The 19000-nt window shown below is 39.2% G+C and overlaps 1 protein-coding gene across 1 annotated transcript in view; it reads left to right on the forward strand.

Annotated features, from left to right (window-relative positions):
- pik3c2a (phosphatidylinositol-4-phosphate 3-kinase, catalytic subunit type 2 alpha) overlaps positions 1-19000 on the forward strand; it is a 205015-nt gene that overhangs the window by 120378 nt on the left and 65637 nt on the right. Inside the window, 6 exon segments of the mRNA XM_034175828.1 lie at positions 4434-4580; positions 4671-4704; positions 4865-5105; positions 15287-15409; positions 15574-15741; positions 16400-16517. Coding sequence (XP_034031719.1) covers positions 4434-4580; positions 4671-4704; positions 4865-5105; positions 15287-15409; positions 15574-15741; positions 16400-16517 — 831 coding nt within the window.

Raw genomic sequence — 19000 nt, forward strand, 5'->3', positions numbered from 1 at the left:
AACTGGGGCCCAGGCATTCACATCAGTCATCAGAAAAGGTCTATCTCTTCTACTTTCTGAGCTTTTGGTCTCCAAAGTGGTGAATATTTTATGTGCTAAAAATCCAATTTCAGGGGGCCATTGTCTGTCTAGTTAATTACAACAGGCTATTGATGATGGATTCCTTCAATTTGACAGGAATGTCTGCAGGAGGGAACCTGACTCTGCAAGTCTTAATTTAGATTTTAGGGGACCCTAAAAATGGTTTCAGCTTAAAAAAAAACCTGGTAAATTCACCATGTGGTCATGAAACCTTTTGGGGGGGGGGGGGGGGGTTTGGTACACAACAAACAATAAGTAAACATGTCTGGGTAACACATTGCTAGTTGTTTTTCTTATGAGTGCCATTTTTCCAGTTTTTTTACCATTTGTGGTTCCTGTAGTCTGAGTCTGTGAGTTTTTCCCATTAAAATGATATCTTCTATAACTGCTATCCATTGGTCTTTTGATGGCACGTCAGTCTTCCTCCATTGCCTTGTTATACACTTTTTAGCTGCTATCAACATTATCTTTATTAGAAAATTCATCACATTTATGGATTTTGCCATCACAGAAATTACACAGATATAACAGTTCGGGTTTCAATTAGATTGTATATCCCAATACTTGACACAGGACACAACGAACAGTTTCCCAAAACCTTAAAAGTTTTGGACATTTCCAAAATATATGTGAGTGGCCATCATCTACTGCCCCACATTCCCTCTAACAATTCTGGTGTCTTTTTAACTGTTTACTTTTAATCAAAGGTGTAATAAAAAAAAAAAGATTTTTCCCGGCAAATTCCCTCTGTGTCTGGGAGCCAGTAGTTCTATGGTGGAATTTATACATATTTAGCCAATCCATATCATCGATCACAATGTCAAATTCTTTTTCCTCATTTTACTTTTACTTTTAGAGTTGTGTGTTTATCTGCATTTACAACCCCTGGCAAAAATTATGGACTCACCGGCCTCGGAGGATGTTCATTCAGTTGGTTAATTTTGTAGGAAAAAAAGCAGATCACAGACATGACACAAAACTAAAGTCATTTCAAATGGAAGCTTTCTGGCTTTAAGAAACACTATAAGAAATCAAGAAAAAAAATTATGGCAGTCAGTAACGGTTACTTTTTTAGACCAAGCAGAGGGGAAAAAAAATATGGAATCACTCAATTCTGAGGAAAAATTATGGAATCACCCTGTAAATTTTCATCCCCAAACTAACACCTGCATCAAATCAGATCTGCTCGTTAGTCTGCATCTAAAAAGGAGTGATCACACCTTGGAGACCTGTTGCACCAAGTGGACTGACATGAATCATGGTTCCAACACGAGAGATGTCAATTGAACCAAAGGAGAGGATTATCAAACTCTTAAAAGAGGGTATATCATCACGCAATGTTGCAAAAGATGTTGGTTGTTCACAGTCAGCTGTGTCTAAACTCTGGACCAAATACAGACAACATGGGAAGGTTGTTAAAGGCAAACATACTGGTAGACCAAGGAAGACATCAAAGCGTCAAGACAGAAAACTTAAAGCAATATGTCTCAAAATCGAAATGCACAACAAAACAAATGACTGTAAGAAACCGCCTAAAGGAAATGGGATTTACATACAGAAAAGCTAAACGAAAGCCATCATTAACACCTAAACAGAAAAAAAACAAGGTTACAATGGGCTAAGGAAAAGCAATCGTGGACTGTGGATGACTGGATGAAAGTCATATTCAGTGATGAATCTCGAATCTGCATTGGGCAAGGTGATGATGCTGGAACTTTTGTTTGGTGCCGTTCCAGTGAGATTTATAAAGATGACTGCTGAAGAAAACATGTAAATTTCCACAGTCATTGATGATATGGGGCTGCATGTCAGGTAAAGGCACTGGGGAGATGGCTGTCTTTACATCATCAATAAATGCACAAGTTTATGTTGATATTTTGGATACTTTTCTTATCCCATCAATTGAAAGGATGTTTGGGGATGATGAAATCATTTTTGAAGATGATAATGCATCTTGCCATAGAGCAAAAACTGTGAAAACATTCCTTGCAAAAGACACATAGGGTCAATGTCATGGCCTGCAAATAGTCCGGATCTTAATCCAATTGAAATTCTTTGGTGGAAGTTGAAGAAAATGGTCCATGACTCCAAGGCTCCAACCTGCGAAGCTGATCTGGCAACAGCAATCAGAGAAAGTTGGAGCCAGATTGATGAAGAGTACTGTTTGTCACTCATTAAGTCCATGCCTCAGAGACTGCAAGCTGTTATAAAGCCAGAGGTGGTGCAACAAAATACTAGTGATGTGTTGGAGCATTCTTTTGTTTTTCATGATTCCATAATTTTTTCCTCAGAATTGAGTGATTCCATATTTTTTCCCTCTGCTTGGTCTAAAAAAGTAACCGTTACTGACTGCCACAATTTTTTTGCGTGATTTCTTATAGTGTTTATTAAAGCCAGAAAGTTGCCATTTGAAATGACTTTAGTTTTGTGTCATGTCTGTGATCTGCTTTTTTTCTACAAAATTAAACAACTGAATGAACATCCTCAGAGGCCGGTGATTCCATAATTTTTGCCAGGGGTTGTACTAGGGCTTTATATATCACAGAGATTATCCTAGTATTGATACCTTTGTAAGCTTTAGCTAATATTTGAACAACTTTGCTTCCGTTCATGGAGGGATCCACGTTTATTTCTCTATTATAATCATGATTGCCAAGTTGATATTTTTGTGTCAGTATTTAGAAACTCTCCAGCTTCCCATTATTCTCTGAAACACACCAAGCCACCTTTACTTATCCAGTGTTTGTAGCCTTGATCTAATTTTGATGGCATAAATTTGTTGTCATATGCTATCCATTTTAACTTTGTTCTGTGTTTTTGAATTTTATATATCTGAAGCATTCTATACCAATTACTTAATGTGTGTTTAGATATTACATCTAAACCACACTTTGTTTTGTTCGTAAGTCTCTTTATCTCTTATCTCTTTTTTGAATAGGCTGTTGCCACATAACATTCTTTCAACTTGGGCAGTGCCATTCCTCCTTTCTCTTTGGGAAGCTAGAGAGTTCCATACTTCACCCTGGGCCTCTTACTTTCCCAAATAAACCTAGATATTGTTCAATCCCATGTTGTGAATTGAATTTGATTGACCTATTCTGGCAGAGCTTGGAATAAATATAAGAAACGAGGTAATATATTCATTTTCACAATTTCAACTCTGTAACTCGGGTCCACGGGTAAGGTGGCCCACCTTTCCATATCTTTTTGTATTTTATCTTGAACTTATGAATAATTTCTTTTATTTATATCTTGAACTTGTGAATAATTTCTACTCCTAAATATTTTATTGATTCCATTTTCTAGTGAGTTTGTATGCTGTTTTAATATCTTGATAGGGTGTATAGTGAAATTTTAGAATTTGAGTTTTGAAATGTTTATTTTATATCCAGGTAAATATCCAAATGCTTCTAGAAGAGACATCAGGTTAGGTAATGACGTGGTCTGTTGCTCTAAAAATGTTATCACATCATCAGTGGAAAGCCCAATTTTGTGTTCTACTCCATTTATTGTAACTCCTTTAATTTCTGGATTTTGACTTACTGCCTGTGCCAGTGGCTCGATGAATATTGAGAAGAGAGTGGGAGAGAGGGCATATCCTTGGCGAGTTTATCTTTGCAGACTAATTCTCTCTGTTAGACTTCGCATTGATTTTTATTCTGGCCATTGGCTGGTAATATAGTGTTTTAATCATTTCCACAGATTTATTATTAAAACCCATTTTTCCCAGAACTGAATACAAGAAGTTCCAGTTAACACAGTCAGATTTTTTTTCTGCATCTATACTAAGTAGAACTGTGCTTCTCTTCTCTCTTTGGGTCTGTGGTACGTGGAGGGTTTTTCTAATGTTATCACGTGTCTGGCGCCCATATATAAACTCAGTATGATTTTCGTGAATTAAGGTCATGAAACTTTTTCTACATAATTGTACAATCATTTGCTCATTCATTTGCTTTTACATGTATTCCTTCTCCCAACTCAGAGAAAAGTTGACAATACCTACATTTTAACTAGTCCTAAATTGATAATAATATGGAGATCTGGGTACCATACTGGTAAAACATATGAGTTCATAGTACGAGTGATGGCAGTTTTTTCTGAATTAATGTTGTGTCATCAGGAACAAACTTATAGTTTAGAAACCGTTCAGATTTTTCACCTAAACTTTGCACGTGTTCATTATACATGTAAAGGCACCAACGCAATTTTCTTAAGCCAAATCTGAGTCTGTGACTGAAGGTGATTTCTGGACTTTGGTTGAGTTCATATGGAATGACCTAATAGTCTGTTTTTAGTGTTTGAGGACTGATAGAGTTAAAGGAGCTGACTGTAAAGTATACGTGTGTATCCAGAGCACCCAGTATAAGACAGTGGACCAGGTGGTGCAGACAGTGAAGAATCTGTGCTGTGCTCTGGATGAGGTGGAAACACAGGCTGTTACTGAGGCTGTGAAAAGGCTGCGACACTCCGTCAATCTACCCAGAGCACGCTCACCCAAGGTGGCCTTCAGTCACTCACACAAACGACCTCACATATTTATATTTGTAGATGTAAACTTGTCTTTTAACAGTTTCTTTGTTACAATATAGATTGGTTCCACATCATCTGGTCAGTCATCAAATGGTAAGACTTGTACACCCATACTTATAATCAAATGAGAACAATTTTACCTTTTTGGCCATATTTCTTGCCGTCAACTTAATATAAATAGCTTTTAAGTTTCTGGTTGGAAGCTGCATTATTGCCATGGTTTTTCTGCGTTAACTCGATGTGACTTTGACAGGTCACACCAATGCTGTGGAGGAATCCATGGCCCTACTAACTGAAGCTGTTTATGACCTGGCCAAGCTCTACCTGCGCTCCTTCTGCTCCCCGTCGTCCTCTTTCTGCTCACCTCCCTCATCCCAGACTGCAGAAGGAGAAACTCCAGAGGAGAAAAGAAGCAAAGAGGCTTCAGGCACCACAGACCACCTCCAGTTCACCTTGTTTGCTTTGCACGGCATTCCTGCCAACTGGGTCAGCAGGTAAAACCCTCTTTCCTGTGTAATGTTACCATTAATGCAGCACATCCATTAAACAGTAATACCAAAGTACTTTTTTGATGCTGCATTTCAAAGTTTGATGTGCTGAAAGCTCTAAACTAAAAATGGTCACATTGATACTTTTCATGGATAGAAATAAAAACTAGGACCAAAATGCATCATTTTTTAACAACATCCTTGACCTCCCTGGTTACTTCACACATGGAGCACTTGTTTAGCAGTGCAGCCACACAACTGGGACATCAAAAAAAAAAAATGTTCAGACAAAAAACAAGTTCACAAGAGCAGCGTACTATGTTATATGAAACACATGAGAAATGGTCATACAGACTTTGCATCATACAGGACTGAGGCTCAAATTTACACCCAGTAACAACTGAACCATGGTTTGAAAGGTCCAACAGAATTCTAGGATGGAGACTTAGGAATGGATGGAGTTCATCATATAGAAATCTGACATCACCATTCGGCGAGTGCTCAATCGGCATGGCCAAATAAAGCAGCCAACCAAGGAGGTAGACATTACCCCAAGGTGAACATTTAAAAAAAAAAAAAAAAGTTACAAAATGTTTGCAGTTAACCAGGACAAAGAACTACATACTTTTAAAGGAATGTGCAAATGGGACAAAAAATAGAAAGGTTTGGCCATAATGACCAGCACTCTACATGGAAGAAAAGGGTGGAGCTCTTAATCCAAAGCACATCATCAAGCATGATGATGTGCGCATGTCAGTGTCATGCGGTGGGGGTGTTTTGCTGGATAATGGACTGGTGCTTTCCATAAAATAAATGGCAACATAAAGAAGCATTGTCTTAAAATTCTCAGGCAACACCTCAAGACAGCCAGAAAACTAAAGCTTACCAGGGTGCACAAGCACAGCCACCTATAATAATGCGTCCAAAGTCCAAAGTGTGCGGCTGCTAAAGTCAGTGTGTTGGAGTGGCAGTCCCAAACCTTGGAGTCCTGTTTTATGAGACTGTTTACTCAACTGAAAAACTTCATCTGATCAACCAGGTGCCTAATCCCGGTAGAAGCACAAATACCACACACACCAAGTAAAATCACCTCACAGAGCGCCCCATGACCACCCAACAGGCGTGCAATGACTGTGGCGTAAAGAAAAAAAAAAAAGAGCAATATTATTTCAGTATTGCAGCCATTGGGCGAACAAAGATTGGGGCAGTGTGTTGTGATTTTTATGAATTAATCTTATTTTATAAAGCCCTGTTATTTAAATTTTTTAATTTAGCCCTTATTTAACCAGGTTAGTCCCATTGAGACAGAGATCTCAATGGGACTTTTACAAGGGAGATCTGAGCAATTTTTTTTTTTTTTTTTAAGTTTTCAGTTCACCTAACCTGCATGTCTTTGGATGTGAGGAGGAAGCTGGAGCCCCCAGAGGGAGCTCACATAAACACAGAGAGAACATGCAAACTCCACTGTTATAAAGTGCAGAATAAGTTCCTTGTCAGCTGATGTCTGCGGTGTTCATCTGAAACTTTTGTGCACGTTCAAATCTGAAGAGATCAGAGGGAGAGATTTGTTTTATACACCTCTGTTCCACAGGGCAGCGTTCTATTACAAAAACAAAAGTAGGAGCTGCGCCCTCAACCAGAACCGCAACAAATTCTGCTTCTGCTTCAAATTTTTACCCCAATGGAGCACAATCAAACAATTTGCAAGCTGTACTCACTAGGAATACTCTGGTTAAACACGTTCAACCATGATTGAAGCTGTGATGATTAACATCTGCAAGTTCAGTGACGATTTGGCGAGTTGGGATGAAGTTTTTGAACAACTCAAACATTTCACCCAAAGTTTTAATTTGGTGCCGATGATGGGCTTAACTACTATGTGTACCAAGTTTGTTCAAGATTGATGAAGATGGATCAAGAAGTTATTATGATGCTTCAAAATCCGCCCGATTTGCAATTCAGGATGATACGGGAAGGAACTGCACTCTGTGAAATAGCCACTTTAGTTTCAAAGTCAACGCGGTTCAAATTGCATTAATTTATTCTTAAATAGTACAGATAATAATAGCAATATTACTGTTATTATGTGGATGATGATGATGATGATATACAAAAACTGTTTTTAACGTGCCCTCACCCCCGTGGGTCTGCAACTGTATGGTTTGTGTTTAAAGTGAAGCAGTGTGTTCATCTGTTTTTTAAAACACACAGCGCTGCAGCAAACTCTGACTGCTCGCTCCACCTTGCAGACGACAGTGAGAGGGCGCAACTTTTTTTTAAGTCAATCAACTTTAACAGACTAATAAAAAACGGCCTTTATCGAGCTGATTCTTATTGGATTCGATCAGGGTTTTATCTGTTTGTCAACAGGGTACAAAGCTGATTCCAGTGTGGCTTTTGAGGAAAAGCTGCACTCCACAGACCCACACAAGGCTGTTTTTGGGTTAAAAGTGTGTTGTAATGCGCATTACTGAAATATGTAAGGAGTATAATATTATTGAAAATTTATTGATAATGCCTTACATTACTGTGTTACAGCAAAAAGTAATACATTACTTATAAATGCATTACTTTTGTAATGCATTATTCCCATCACTAGTCCTCAAGGGGAGATAATTGGACAATTGTTGTTTTGTTTCTTTTTAATAAATCATATTGTCAATCACATGTACAGAGGTTGACTTGTTTACTTTGAGTATTTCATCACAAAAAATATATGACCACAGTATATAATACATACAAGTAACTAACATGGTAGGGAGGGGTATCATATTGTACATGGTGAATTCAGAAAGTATTCAACCTTTGGCTGCAAAAAAAAAAAAAAAATTTACTCACCTGGGGGTCTGAAATTCTAATCCCCTTTGAAAGTAGTCTCCACACACTTCTCCCAGTGGTTTCGCCATTGTTGGAAGCATTTTTGGATGGCCCCGTTTTGTAATGGTGACCAGCTGGGCCGTCACATTCCACATGATGTCTTCTCACAACTCAAATCTAGTCCCTTTTAGTGTCATTTTGATTTTGAAGAATAGCCAAAAATTAGAGTGAGCTATGTCAGGAGAGTAGGGAGCATGATGAATAACAGGAGTGTTGTGTTTTGCCAAGAAGGCATGCATCATCTGAGCAGAATGGGCAGATGCATTGTCTTGATGGCACTGCCAACTTTTCACCACCAACAGATTCAGTCATTTGCGATGCACAGCATCACAAAGGTGACATAGGACCTCCCAATAATACTCTTTATTAATATATTGGCCTTTTGGAGCATGCTCATGATGCACCACCCCAAGAGAGTCAAAGAAAGAGGTCAACATGTCTTTGACATTGCTGCACACCTGTTGTGCTTTCTTTGGCCTTGGTGATGTTGGATGCTGAGATTTGGTTTCTCAGTCATACCTGTAAACCCATGTCCCATCACCAGCGATAAGTGTTCAGGAAGTTTATTGTGCACCAATATAATAACACAGTTTTCTGGCATATAGATAAAGCTTTAACAATAATAATACATTATTGAAGTAAATGTGCATGTAGCAAAGAATAAGCACAACTAGGCCTAGGACTGGCCTGTAACAACACAACAACAAACAACCCAAATAATACAATGCCTAATTCAAGTTGGAAAAGTTGTTCCTTACCTTAGTGGGACTTCTGGCACTAAGAGGAGGAAGTTATTCTCTCATAGTCCGGACAACAGGAGCTGACTGCCAGCCGTAAGCAGGCTGCAAGGTGGTCATCAGTGATGGTGGACCTGTATTTTGACTTTATAATTTTCATATGTGAAAAGGCAGATTCACACAGATATATTGATCCAAAAAGTACAGTCAAATACTGTTTAGTTTGTCTGAGGTTGGGGTGCTTCTCTTTCTGCATTAGATTCCAGAATTGGGCATTCATGCCAGGTGTTGCTCTGGAATAGAGCTCAATATAATTTTTCAGTGTGAGGATCTCATTCCCAATAGCACAGTTGTCCAAGTTGAAGAGTGATGCCACTTTGGACATTTTACAATCCACATCTATATTTTCCCCAAATGGAAAACATAGAAAACTGACAGTAGGATCAATGGATGTAAAGTCAGGAAAGTGCTAGCCAAATTCTGACAAGATACTCTACATTTGATCATCATAATGTGCACTCTCAAGCTCCACACAGTCTTTGTCCTGATGCTTAAGTTCTGTGTCCATATGTGGAAAGTTCTGTAGGTCACACTGTTGCAACCAGCTTATTATCAGGTGGGACTTGCTTTTAAACGTGTTCACAGAGCTGATCGTGTTGATGATGTGTTTGTCCTTGAGCTTGTCAGTCAGATTGGTAAGAAAGGCTAAATCCAAGAGCCACTGACTGTCTTCTAGTTGTGCATATTCAGGATGGTTTGAACATTTCAGAAATTATTTAATTTCGGGCAGCAATTCAGAAAACTGTTCCAGAATATACCTCTGCTCAGCCACCTAATGTCTGTGTGCAGCAGCAGATTTGTGTGTTCTGCATCTGTCTCCTCCAGCTGCACACAGACTCCTGACCCGAACAGAACACACAATCTTGTTAGCCACATCCATCGCGTCTTCCATATTTATGGACCGTTGTGCTGCTAGCCGACTTTTCAATTCCTTGACTTTTCGTGCACACAGAGGTGATTTAGCCAGGAAGTTTGCATCGTAGCTCTTGAAATGCTGTCTTGAAATGGTGTTCCAAATGCCCTTTCTTCAGTAAAGCCACATTTGCATTACATAAAAAAACAGATGAACTTGGCATTCGAATAAATGAAAAATAATCCTCCTCCCACTCCGAATGAGAATGATGTCTAAGACTTTTTTAGCTTCTGTTACTGTAGTATCCAGTGGTGGGCACAGCTAACCAAAAAGTTAGCTTCGATAACCATTAATCAGATAACTGAAAAGTTATCTTTTATGACACTAAACTGATAAACTGCTAAAAAAAAAATCATCTTTATTACAGATAACTGATAACTATTAGTATTGATTCGGACACGGCCACATCAGGTTACACTGGTTAAACACAATTTCACTTTAAGTGCCGCAGGGGCTGCTGGGTAAATTGAAGGATCACAAACACAAAGAACACACCAAAAATGAATAAATAAAAATTAAACCCCAAACACTGTCATCATCTTTCAAAAGCAGTAAAACACAGTATTAGAAGTCACAGTTTATCTCGGTATTAGATGCACCATCATTTACGAGCTAAAGGCTGACACTTTTTTCACACGCTTTTAATCCTTCGGCTTAAACAACCAAAATACGTCCATTAATGCATTGATTGACAGAGTAAAAGACACGAGTAGTAAATATAAATTCTAAGCATCCTGGCTATCCAAACGGTGTGTAAACGGTGAAGAGAAGTCCCTGCAATTGTGTCGTGAGAGCTCCTCTCTCCCACCGAGTCTTGGTGATTAAATTATCCCGTGCCACAAAGAAATAAAATAAAATAATGTTAAAATTAGTCCATTTTGTTTTTGTGTCGAGCAGGTGATAACACTGTAACATCCAAAGTGAACCTGAACTACACTACCCACAATGCTCCCTGTGTCAACCGGCCAATCACATTTTGCACTAAATGATGACGTCATCAGCAAGCAACAGCCAGTCTGCCAAAAACCACTGATCTACACATGACAGGGATTAAAATGTTTGATATTAGGGTTTACAAACGTTTTTGACTGTTAAACTTTGCTCACATTATCAGAAAAAAAGTTATCTAACTGAAAGTTATCAGAACTAAATTTATCGGAAGTTAATTGGTCCAATGATGGTTTTTAAAAATTATCTGAAAAGCTAAACCGCTAGCAAAAACATTAGCTTTGATAATTATCGGTTATCGGATTAGCTGAGCAGTGCCCACCACTGGTAGTATCTACTCGTTCCAGTGTAGCTTCTCGTGCCCTTTTGACCTTGTGCATGCGCAGATAGAAAGAACCGCGTGATATTTTATTTTATTTTTTTCATGCAATTGACTGGAACTCAGCCCATAATCGACTGGTTGACCGCTATCGACTGGTTGTGTGCGCCAGGCCTCTGGAACATGTTTTGCTCTCCACTGATGTGAGCCCATTTTTGAAGTGGTTATACCACTCTTTTGCTTGCATTATGCTCATGGTATCATTGTCACAAACCTGCTGATTTTTGCAAATGGTTTCTGCTTGGGTATCACCAAGCTTTTGGCAAACTTTGATGCAGTGCCTTTGCTGAAGTCATTCCATAGCAAATGAGAATCTAATTGGTGCTCAGTGCACGTGTTCACTTGGAGGCTGGCAGTTAGCAACTGATGCACTGTACGTGAAATAAAAAATTCATGCATCTGCAAGAACGTTCCCTACACCTCCCTACCAAAAGACAACTCAAGTGCGTCATTTGTTTCTATGAGATAAAATAAGGTTGGATACTTTTGAATGCACTTTGTATGCTTCCTCACAGATCTCGAGTTGGAACATTTATCTGCTATTCTGCGCTAACCCACTTACTCTGCATTATTAGCGCCACCCACGACCCATAATTTTACTTAATTATACTCAGCCGAGACTGGTTCAGAGATGATGATACAGTACATGTGAGAGTAAACAGATCTACAGTACAATTGAAGCTGTCGTGAGTTTCACTTCATCTGCCGATACCACACATATGAAAATAATTATCTTAAATGACAATCAAAACTAAGGAGTACTTCATTGGCAAAGAGCTGTGGTTACAGTACACACAACATATTTATACAATACCTGCATAAAAGCTGAAGAGCATATTTTATTTTATTTATTTTTCACCAGTCTTAGGTGGACTGCCCATCATAGGTAATCTTGTATTCTTTCACCAAACAAGTGACTTCAGTGTTGCTCCCCACCTCTTATTTTTCCATATCAGTGTCAAGTTTCACTCTGAGCGTGTGAAACTGAGCCGAGACAAATTTTCCTTTCTCAGATCTGTCATACATTAGTAAGCAGGGACAAACCCTTGCACTGTGCAAAGCTCTTGCTCTAGTTTTTATTTTCTTCTTCCTCTTTACGATTTAAAGTCACACAAGATTGTCACTAAATTCGATTGGTTGTCTTGTCATCTTTCTTAGATTGATAATCTCATTCACTATGTTGTTGAGCCACTGTCAGGCTGTACTGAGATTCTGAATTATAAGTCCAGTCAACAGATTAAGGTCTGATCTAACTAAAGGAGTTTGAATTTAAAATTTGTAGGAACCCAGAGTGTAAACTGGAAATGGTTCAAATGCTGCCAAGAGAATATTACAATATTTTCTACTGACATGTTCTGGTTTGCCAGTGAGGCTTTCATACAGACAGCAGAACTGCTTAATAACAGGCCAGTTTGCTTCAGCACAGCCTTTTCCATTCTATTTTAAGCGAGCACCGACCATTGCTGCAGTGACACCCATTTGAAAGATGCGTCCAAAATGTTTAGCTTGTCACAAAGCAGCTGAAATGAATATCTTTTGGAGCTGGGAGTTTAACATAATGCTGCCTTATTGAGGTCTGAAGTGTGTGGCATTGTTGGTGGCTCATGCACCAGCCATCTGGAGTAACACTACAGGCTGGCACATTGTCAGCATATTGAGACACCATGACTCGTGATGGAGCTGCCAGCACAGATGGCACTGAGCATTGGCTGAAGTGTGTAGCAGTGAAAATATATCCTGTTTCTTTTCAATCTGCACTCACATAGGTACAAAGATTTGACTGCATTTTTTTTTTTTTTTTTTGGTCTGTGGATTCTGTTTGTTTTATGATGTCAACTGATTGTTTACAATTTACCTCTGCACAGGAGCTCATTTAAAAAATTTTGAGTATCCTGCACATAGATTTCATAATATTGAAAATAATGTTAATGTTGTTTTTTTTTTTCTTAAAAATATTATCACCATTGTAACTACTTTACTGAGGAACAATTTATGAGTTATTCCTTGACAAATGGGACATTCTCCATTATACATTTTAAAGTAGAAGTCTTTCTATGGATGTTTCCAAAATTCAGGACTGTCTAAAAATTGTTAACAAATATTTTTTCATTTATTGCAGTTACCAAGACGTGGTTAAAAGATGAGCACGTTGACATTGTCTAGTTTGGGGTTATGATTTCTTTGTCAGAAATAGGACAAATAAATGTGGCAGAGGTGTGGCACTTACGTTAGATCTGGTCATCATAGTGGAATTGCTCAAAAATTGTAATTTTCTTTGGATAATGATATGGAATGTGTTACAGTGGAAATTATATGTGAAAAATCAAAAAACATCATTGTAAGCTGATTTATAGAGTTCCTGGATCAAATATAATATTTTCTGGAAAAATTGGTTGAAATGTACAACACAATTAAAACAATAAGTTTTTTTTTTTTTGTGAAGACTTTTAATATAGATTTTTAAAATCCTCATAGTCAAGTACAAATAGCAGAATTTTTAGATTGTGTGTTTTGTATGGATTTGTATCCAGTGATTACACATCCAACTAGGATTACTACAAAGACATCGACACTCATTAACAATATATTAACAAATGTTATCGTCGGGAATTTAGCAGGTGGGCTACTTATTAATGACATCAGTGATCATTTGCCAGTTTTCGTTGCTTACAGTTCATTAGTTGATAAAATTGATCATATTGAAATTACAAATTTCAAAAGGAAAATAATAGAGGAAACTATGGAAAATCGATAGAAAACTATAGAAAAGTATGGTGCCACCCATTTAGCACACTTGCTGATAATGATGCAACACAAAAGTATCTCTCCCCTTAGCTACCACTACTACTATGACTACTACTGCTAAAGTGCTCAATTCACCTTACTCCTGGGGGCGCTGCTGTAGAACGATTATGGGTGCGACTTCCTGTGAGACACCGGAAGTAGCAGTGAGCCATTGTTTACGAGCAGTTTTATTTTCCTTCATACAGTGCTCTTTTGTCTATAACACACATTACACATTAAGTGATTATTGTATTTTTAAGACATTCAGATATTCGAGGCAGAGCAGAACCTTCTTTGCAACCAGTTCATCCACTAATGTTGGAAGCAGATGTGAAAAGTAGAAATTCTGGAGGTGTTTCATGTGTCTGTAAAGACTTTGTCAAATGAAATGTCCAACTCCAGGTGCTCAGTTGGTGTCCAGATAAACAGCTGCAGACACGTCAGTGCCGGCTGGACCTGGAGGGATGAAAAATAAAATGTAAAAATATGGCTTAGAGTTTATTTTAATGAAGGTTCTCATGTATTCTGTCACATTAGTTCATACATTATAATGAACTAAAGTTACCCACCTGGAGATCTTCCCTAACCTGTGATACATGAACACCCTGCTGTTTGTATTCACCTGATGCTGAAACTCAAACCCAGGCTCAGTGATCAGAGACTTTAAGGCTTTTGCTGGCCTCTATGTCTGCCTTAAGGTAAATAAGTTGTGTCTCAAGACCTCTTTTAGCAGAATGGGATGACCTTATTACTGTGCAGGTCCTAATATGCCTCAGAGCTTTTCAGATTGTTCACTGCCTCCCCGTCCGAAGCGAGAGCTAAGAAAGTAGCTGAAAATGCTACCGTATGTTATCGTAGGCCACTTCTTCATGTCGTCCTCCCACCTCTCTATATTTATAGACAGCAGGATTTTACTGATGTCTCGTTTGAACTGTGACAGCTTCCGTTCACGTCTCTGACCCTCGTAGAAAGTGGATTAGCGCGAACAGTTAACGTAAACAAACATCGGTTTGGCTTCATACCAAGTCTCACCCATAATTCACGCAAGGCCTCATGGGGGCTCAGACTAAGGTGAACATCTTATGCCATCCCTTATATGTTAAAGTGTATGTGGGTCAAATATGGCTAAATTGTGAAGCACTGTTTCTCGCCTTAGCAACTGCTACTATAGTAGTTTAACAGTGAAACAATTGTTTTGTCTCTGCACTTCACTACAATGGAGTCGAAATTAAACCATCAAGATGTGCTTGTAGTGCAGGCTTTCAGCTTTCACTCAAATGATGTTATGACTTTATTCCATACACCAAGACCGATAGCAAGTGTAGAAACTGAAATATGTAGTTGTTTCAAGCATTAAAAAAAACACACTTTTGGTGTTCATGCATGCATATGTGTGTACGGACGTTAACTCGTATTTCATCAGTGTGTGGGCTATTTTTAGTGGTGTTTGTAAAACAGAGGTTGAAACATATTTATTGTTATATTTCAGCTATGAGAAGTACTTTCTGACGTGCGCTCTCCTCCATAATGGCAAGAACCTTTTTAAACCAGTCCAGTCTAAGAGAGTGGGCACATACAAAAGCTTCTTCTACCATGTCAAATGGGATGAACTGTGAGTGACTGACACATATATGTTTGAGCCTGGAACTTGTTTTTTTTTGTTTTTTTTACATTTTCCGTTTTTGTTTCACATTTACAAATTTGAATTTTCTGAGCTGCTGTAATGACAAACCATTTATACTTGTATGGTGCTAACGCCATCTGTATTGCTGTTAGGATCAACTTCCCAATAGCAGTGGCCGTGCTCCCACTGGAGTCCATACTGAGCTTGTCCCTGTTCGGGATACCAAACCAGAGCGCCAACAGCTCTCCAGACTCCAACAAACAGAGGAAATCTCCAGAGCTTCTGGGAAAAGTCTCAATGCCACTCTTTGACTTCAGACGGTGAGGAGAACGAGTTTATGTGGTTAATTCAAATGCGTGTCCTACTTACTATAGAATGTTAGTGAACCATACATAACTGGCAGACATTAAAAACTGTTAAAATAAATTATTGTTGAAACCTGAGCATTTTCTACAAACTGTTATGAAGTTATTTTTATGTCTCTTTGTTTGCAGGACATTATGTCATTATATTTGTCTTGGTCTGTCATAAAATAGATAGACTTAATGCTTGCACCATGTCTACACTCTGGCTAGTGTACTCACAATATACATATATTTTGTTGACGCTGATAGACTGAAATATGCACATGCTAATTAGGGTGTTTATTTGCAAGCATTGCATTTTTAGTGAAGTACTATGGTGCCTACTGTATATCCTGGTGAGACATTTGACATTTATGTACATCTGACAGTGTTTTTGTTTGCTAGACATATTTAAGAGTCTCTGCAGGAAAACAACTTGGAGAACATGAAACCTGAACGCACTAAGAACAATATTTGCAAATCCGATTGCATTTATTACAGAAGCTGTCCAAAATGAGATCAAAATCATGGTGCATTGCCTTCTGTATGATGATATTAGTTGTGTATTGGAATAGGTGTTTGTTGTTTGCGGGGGTGGGGTTATTATTATTAGCTCTTTTCCTCTTTATTGCAGGGTTCTAGCCAGGGGCAGCAGGTTGTTGTGTTTCTGGACATCTGCCCAGGGAGCTGCTGCTGCTGCTGGCTCCACTACAAACCGTAAGAGGGTGCTGACTGAGAGAATTGTACTACAGGTACTACCCAGTACAGTGGCACTGTACTCTTTTACAGTAGTATTTCAAAATAGTTTTTACCGTAATCATGGTTAGGCCTGTTGTGATTACTGTATCGACTCCTCTTTAGACATAAAAATATAACACAATGCTAAAATACCCTCGGCCGTATGAGCATATAATCAGTGAAAGAGTGTGTGAAAGGAATGTGACCTTTTGACCCCTTAAAATAGGTCAAGGTTAGCCATCTTTGAAGTTGTCCAAGGTCTGTGTTCCAAGAATGTTCCCTGTGAATTTGAAGTAAGTCCCTTCGGCTGCTCCCTTGTTTGCACTTGGGGTCGCCACAGCAAATCCAAGGTGGATCTCCATGTTGAATTGGCACAAGTTTTACGCCGGATGCCCTTCCTGACGCAACTCCACATGGAGAAATGTGGCAGGGGTGGGATTTGAACCCGGAACCTTCTGAACTGAAACCAAGCGCATTAACCACTTGGCCACCACCCCTGCTCCCTGTGAATTTGAAGACCCTGGCAATAATAGGACTGGACTTGTGCTGAGCACAGACAGATGAAAAGTCTTCGCAATACTCGATGGCCATATTTTGGCCTCAAATAAACAAACTCAGTAATTTTGCTAGCCTTGTTATATCACCCTTTACATGCATGATTGTTTACATAAGTCATCAATATTTCAGCAAGTTGCATTGCTTCTTTCTGTCCCTCTCAGCCTGCTTTCTCTAGGAGGCACAGCTCAGTCTGCTCTCTGTGTGGGAGGCATTCACTTACACACACAATTGGACAACATGAAACAGTGAACCAGCCAGTTGAAGTAACTGCATAATTCCGTCCAGAAAGTTTGAAAGAACAAATGGAATTGGTTCCAAAGCAGAATTCCACAGCTCTGGTGTTTGAACATTTTGAATTTAACCTGCATTTAAGCTGAAGTAGTGAAAAGAACCCAGTAACATGAGCGAGCCGGTATGTTGGCTTTGTTTCAAAACAGTGGCAACAGAAGCTGGCCATAAACGTAACCTGAAAATGTGTCCAAAACATAACCATCCCATCCAGTTTTACCACAACTGAGAACAACAGCCACCCCTTCACTGACAGTTTGCAGGAGAATGCAAATATAAATGTAACAGAGCAGAATGATGTGCACTTACAAATAGTTTTACTTGTTTTATAGCCAAACTGATGCAGCCATTCAGTGCAGTTGGAAAAACGGTATTCAAGGAAGTGCTACAAATGTTTGATAGGCAGGTGAATGGTAACAAAAAAAACAAAACAAAAACAGAAAAAAGCAAAAAACATATCTTCCAAACTGCCATTGTTAACAGACCCCAATACTTGTTTATTTGGAATTTTTTATTGTTGTTGGGTTTTTATATAATGTGTACACACACACACACACACACACACACACACACACACACACACACACACACATATATATATATATATATATATATATATATATATATATATATATACGAGGTCTATCAGAAAAGTATCCTGCAGGGGTGGTGGCCAAGTGGTTAATGCACTTGGTTTCAGTTCAGAAGGCTCCGGGTTCAAATCCCACCCCTGCCACATTTCTCCATGTAATGTGGAGTTGCGTCAGGAAGGGCATCCGACATAAAACCTGTGCCAATTCAACATGCAGATCCACCTTGGATTTGCTATGGCGACCCCAAGTGCAAACAAGGGAGCAGCCGAAGAGACTTACTATCAGAAAAGTATCCTACCTTTTTATTTTTAAAAAAACTATATGGATTTGAATGATGTGAGATTACACCAATCATGCTTGAACCCTCGTGCGCATGCGTGAGTTTTTTCACGCGTGTTGGTGACGTCATTTCCCTGTGGGCAGGCCTTGAGTGAGATGTGGTCCCGCCCTCTCGGCTGAATTCCTTTGTTTCACATGCTGGTCGAGACGGCGCGTGTTGCTTTATCAAAATTTTTTCTGGACCTGTGAGGAATATCCGAGTGGACACTATTCGAGAAATTAAGCTGGTTTTCGGTGAAAAGTTTAACGGCTGATGAGAGATTATGGGGTGTTTCTGTCGGTGTAAGGACTTCCCATGGAGCGGGACGTCGCGCAGCGCTTCCAGGCGCCGTCGTCGGCCTGTTTCGACCTGAAAACATCCTAATTTAAGGCTTAATTCACCCAGGACGTCGTGAGAGAACAGAGAAGATTCAGAAGAGGCCGGCATGAGGACTTTATGTGGACATTCCACTGTTTAAGGACATTTTGTAATGAAAGACATGCGCGCAAATTCGCTGAGTCGTCACGGAAACGACTCGGCGAATTTGTGTGCGCCGCGACAGGAAAAACACCTCCGTGTTGAAAACCATTTGTAAAATTCAGGCGGCTTTTGATGGCTTTCAACAAGTGAGTAACTGAGAAATTGTTTAACAGCTTGGGCATGTTCCAACTTGCCCGTTAAGGTTTCCAACGGAGGTGTTTTTCCAGTCGCGACCCCCCGCGGTCGGGTCCAGCCCGAC

This window comes from Thalassophryne amazonica, chromosome 8 (genome assembly GCF_902500255.1).
Source record: "Thalassophryne amazonica chromosome 8, fThaAma1.1, whole genome shotgun sequence".
Classification (NCBI taxonomy): domain Eukaryota; kingdom Metazoa; phylum Chordata; class Actinopteri; order Batrachoidiformes; family Batrachoididae; genus Thalassophryne; species Thalassophryne amazonica.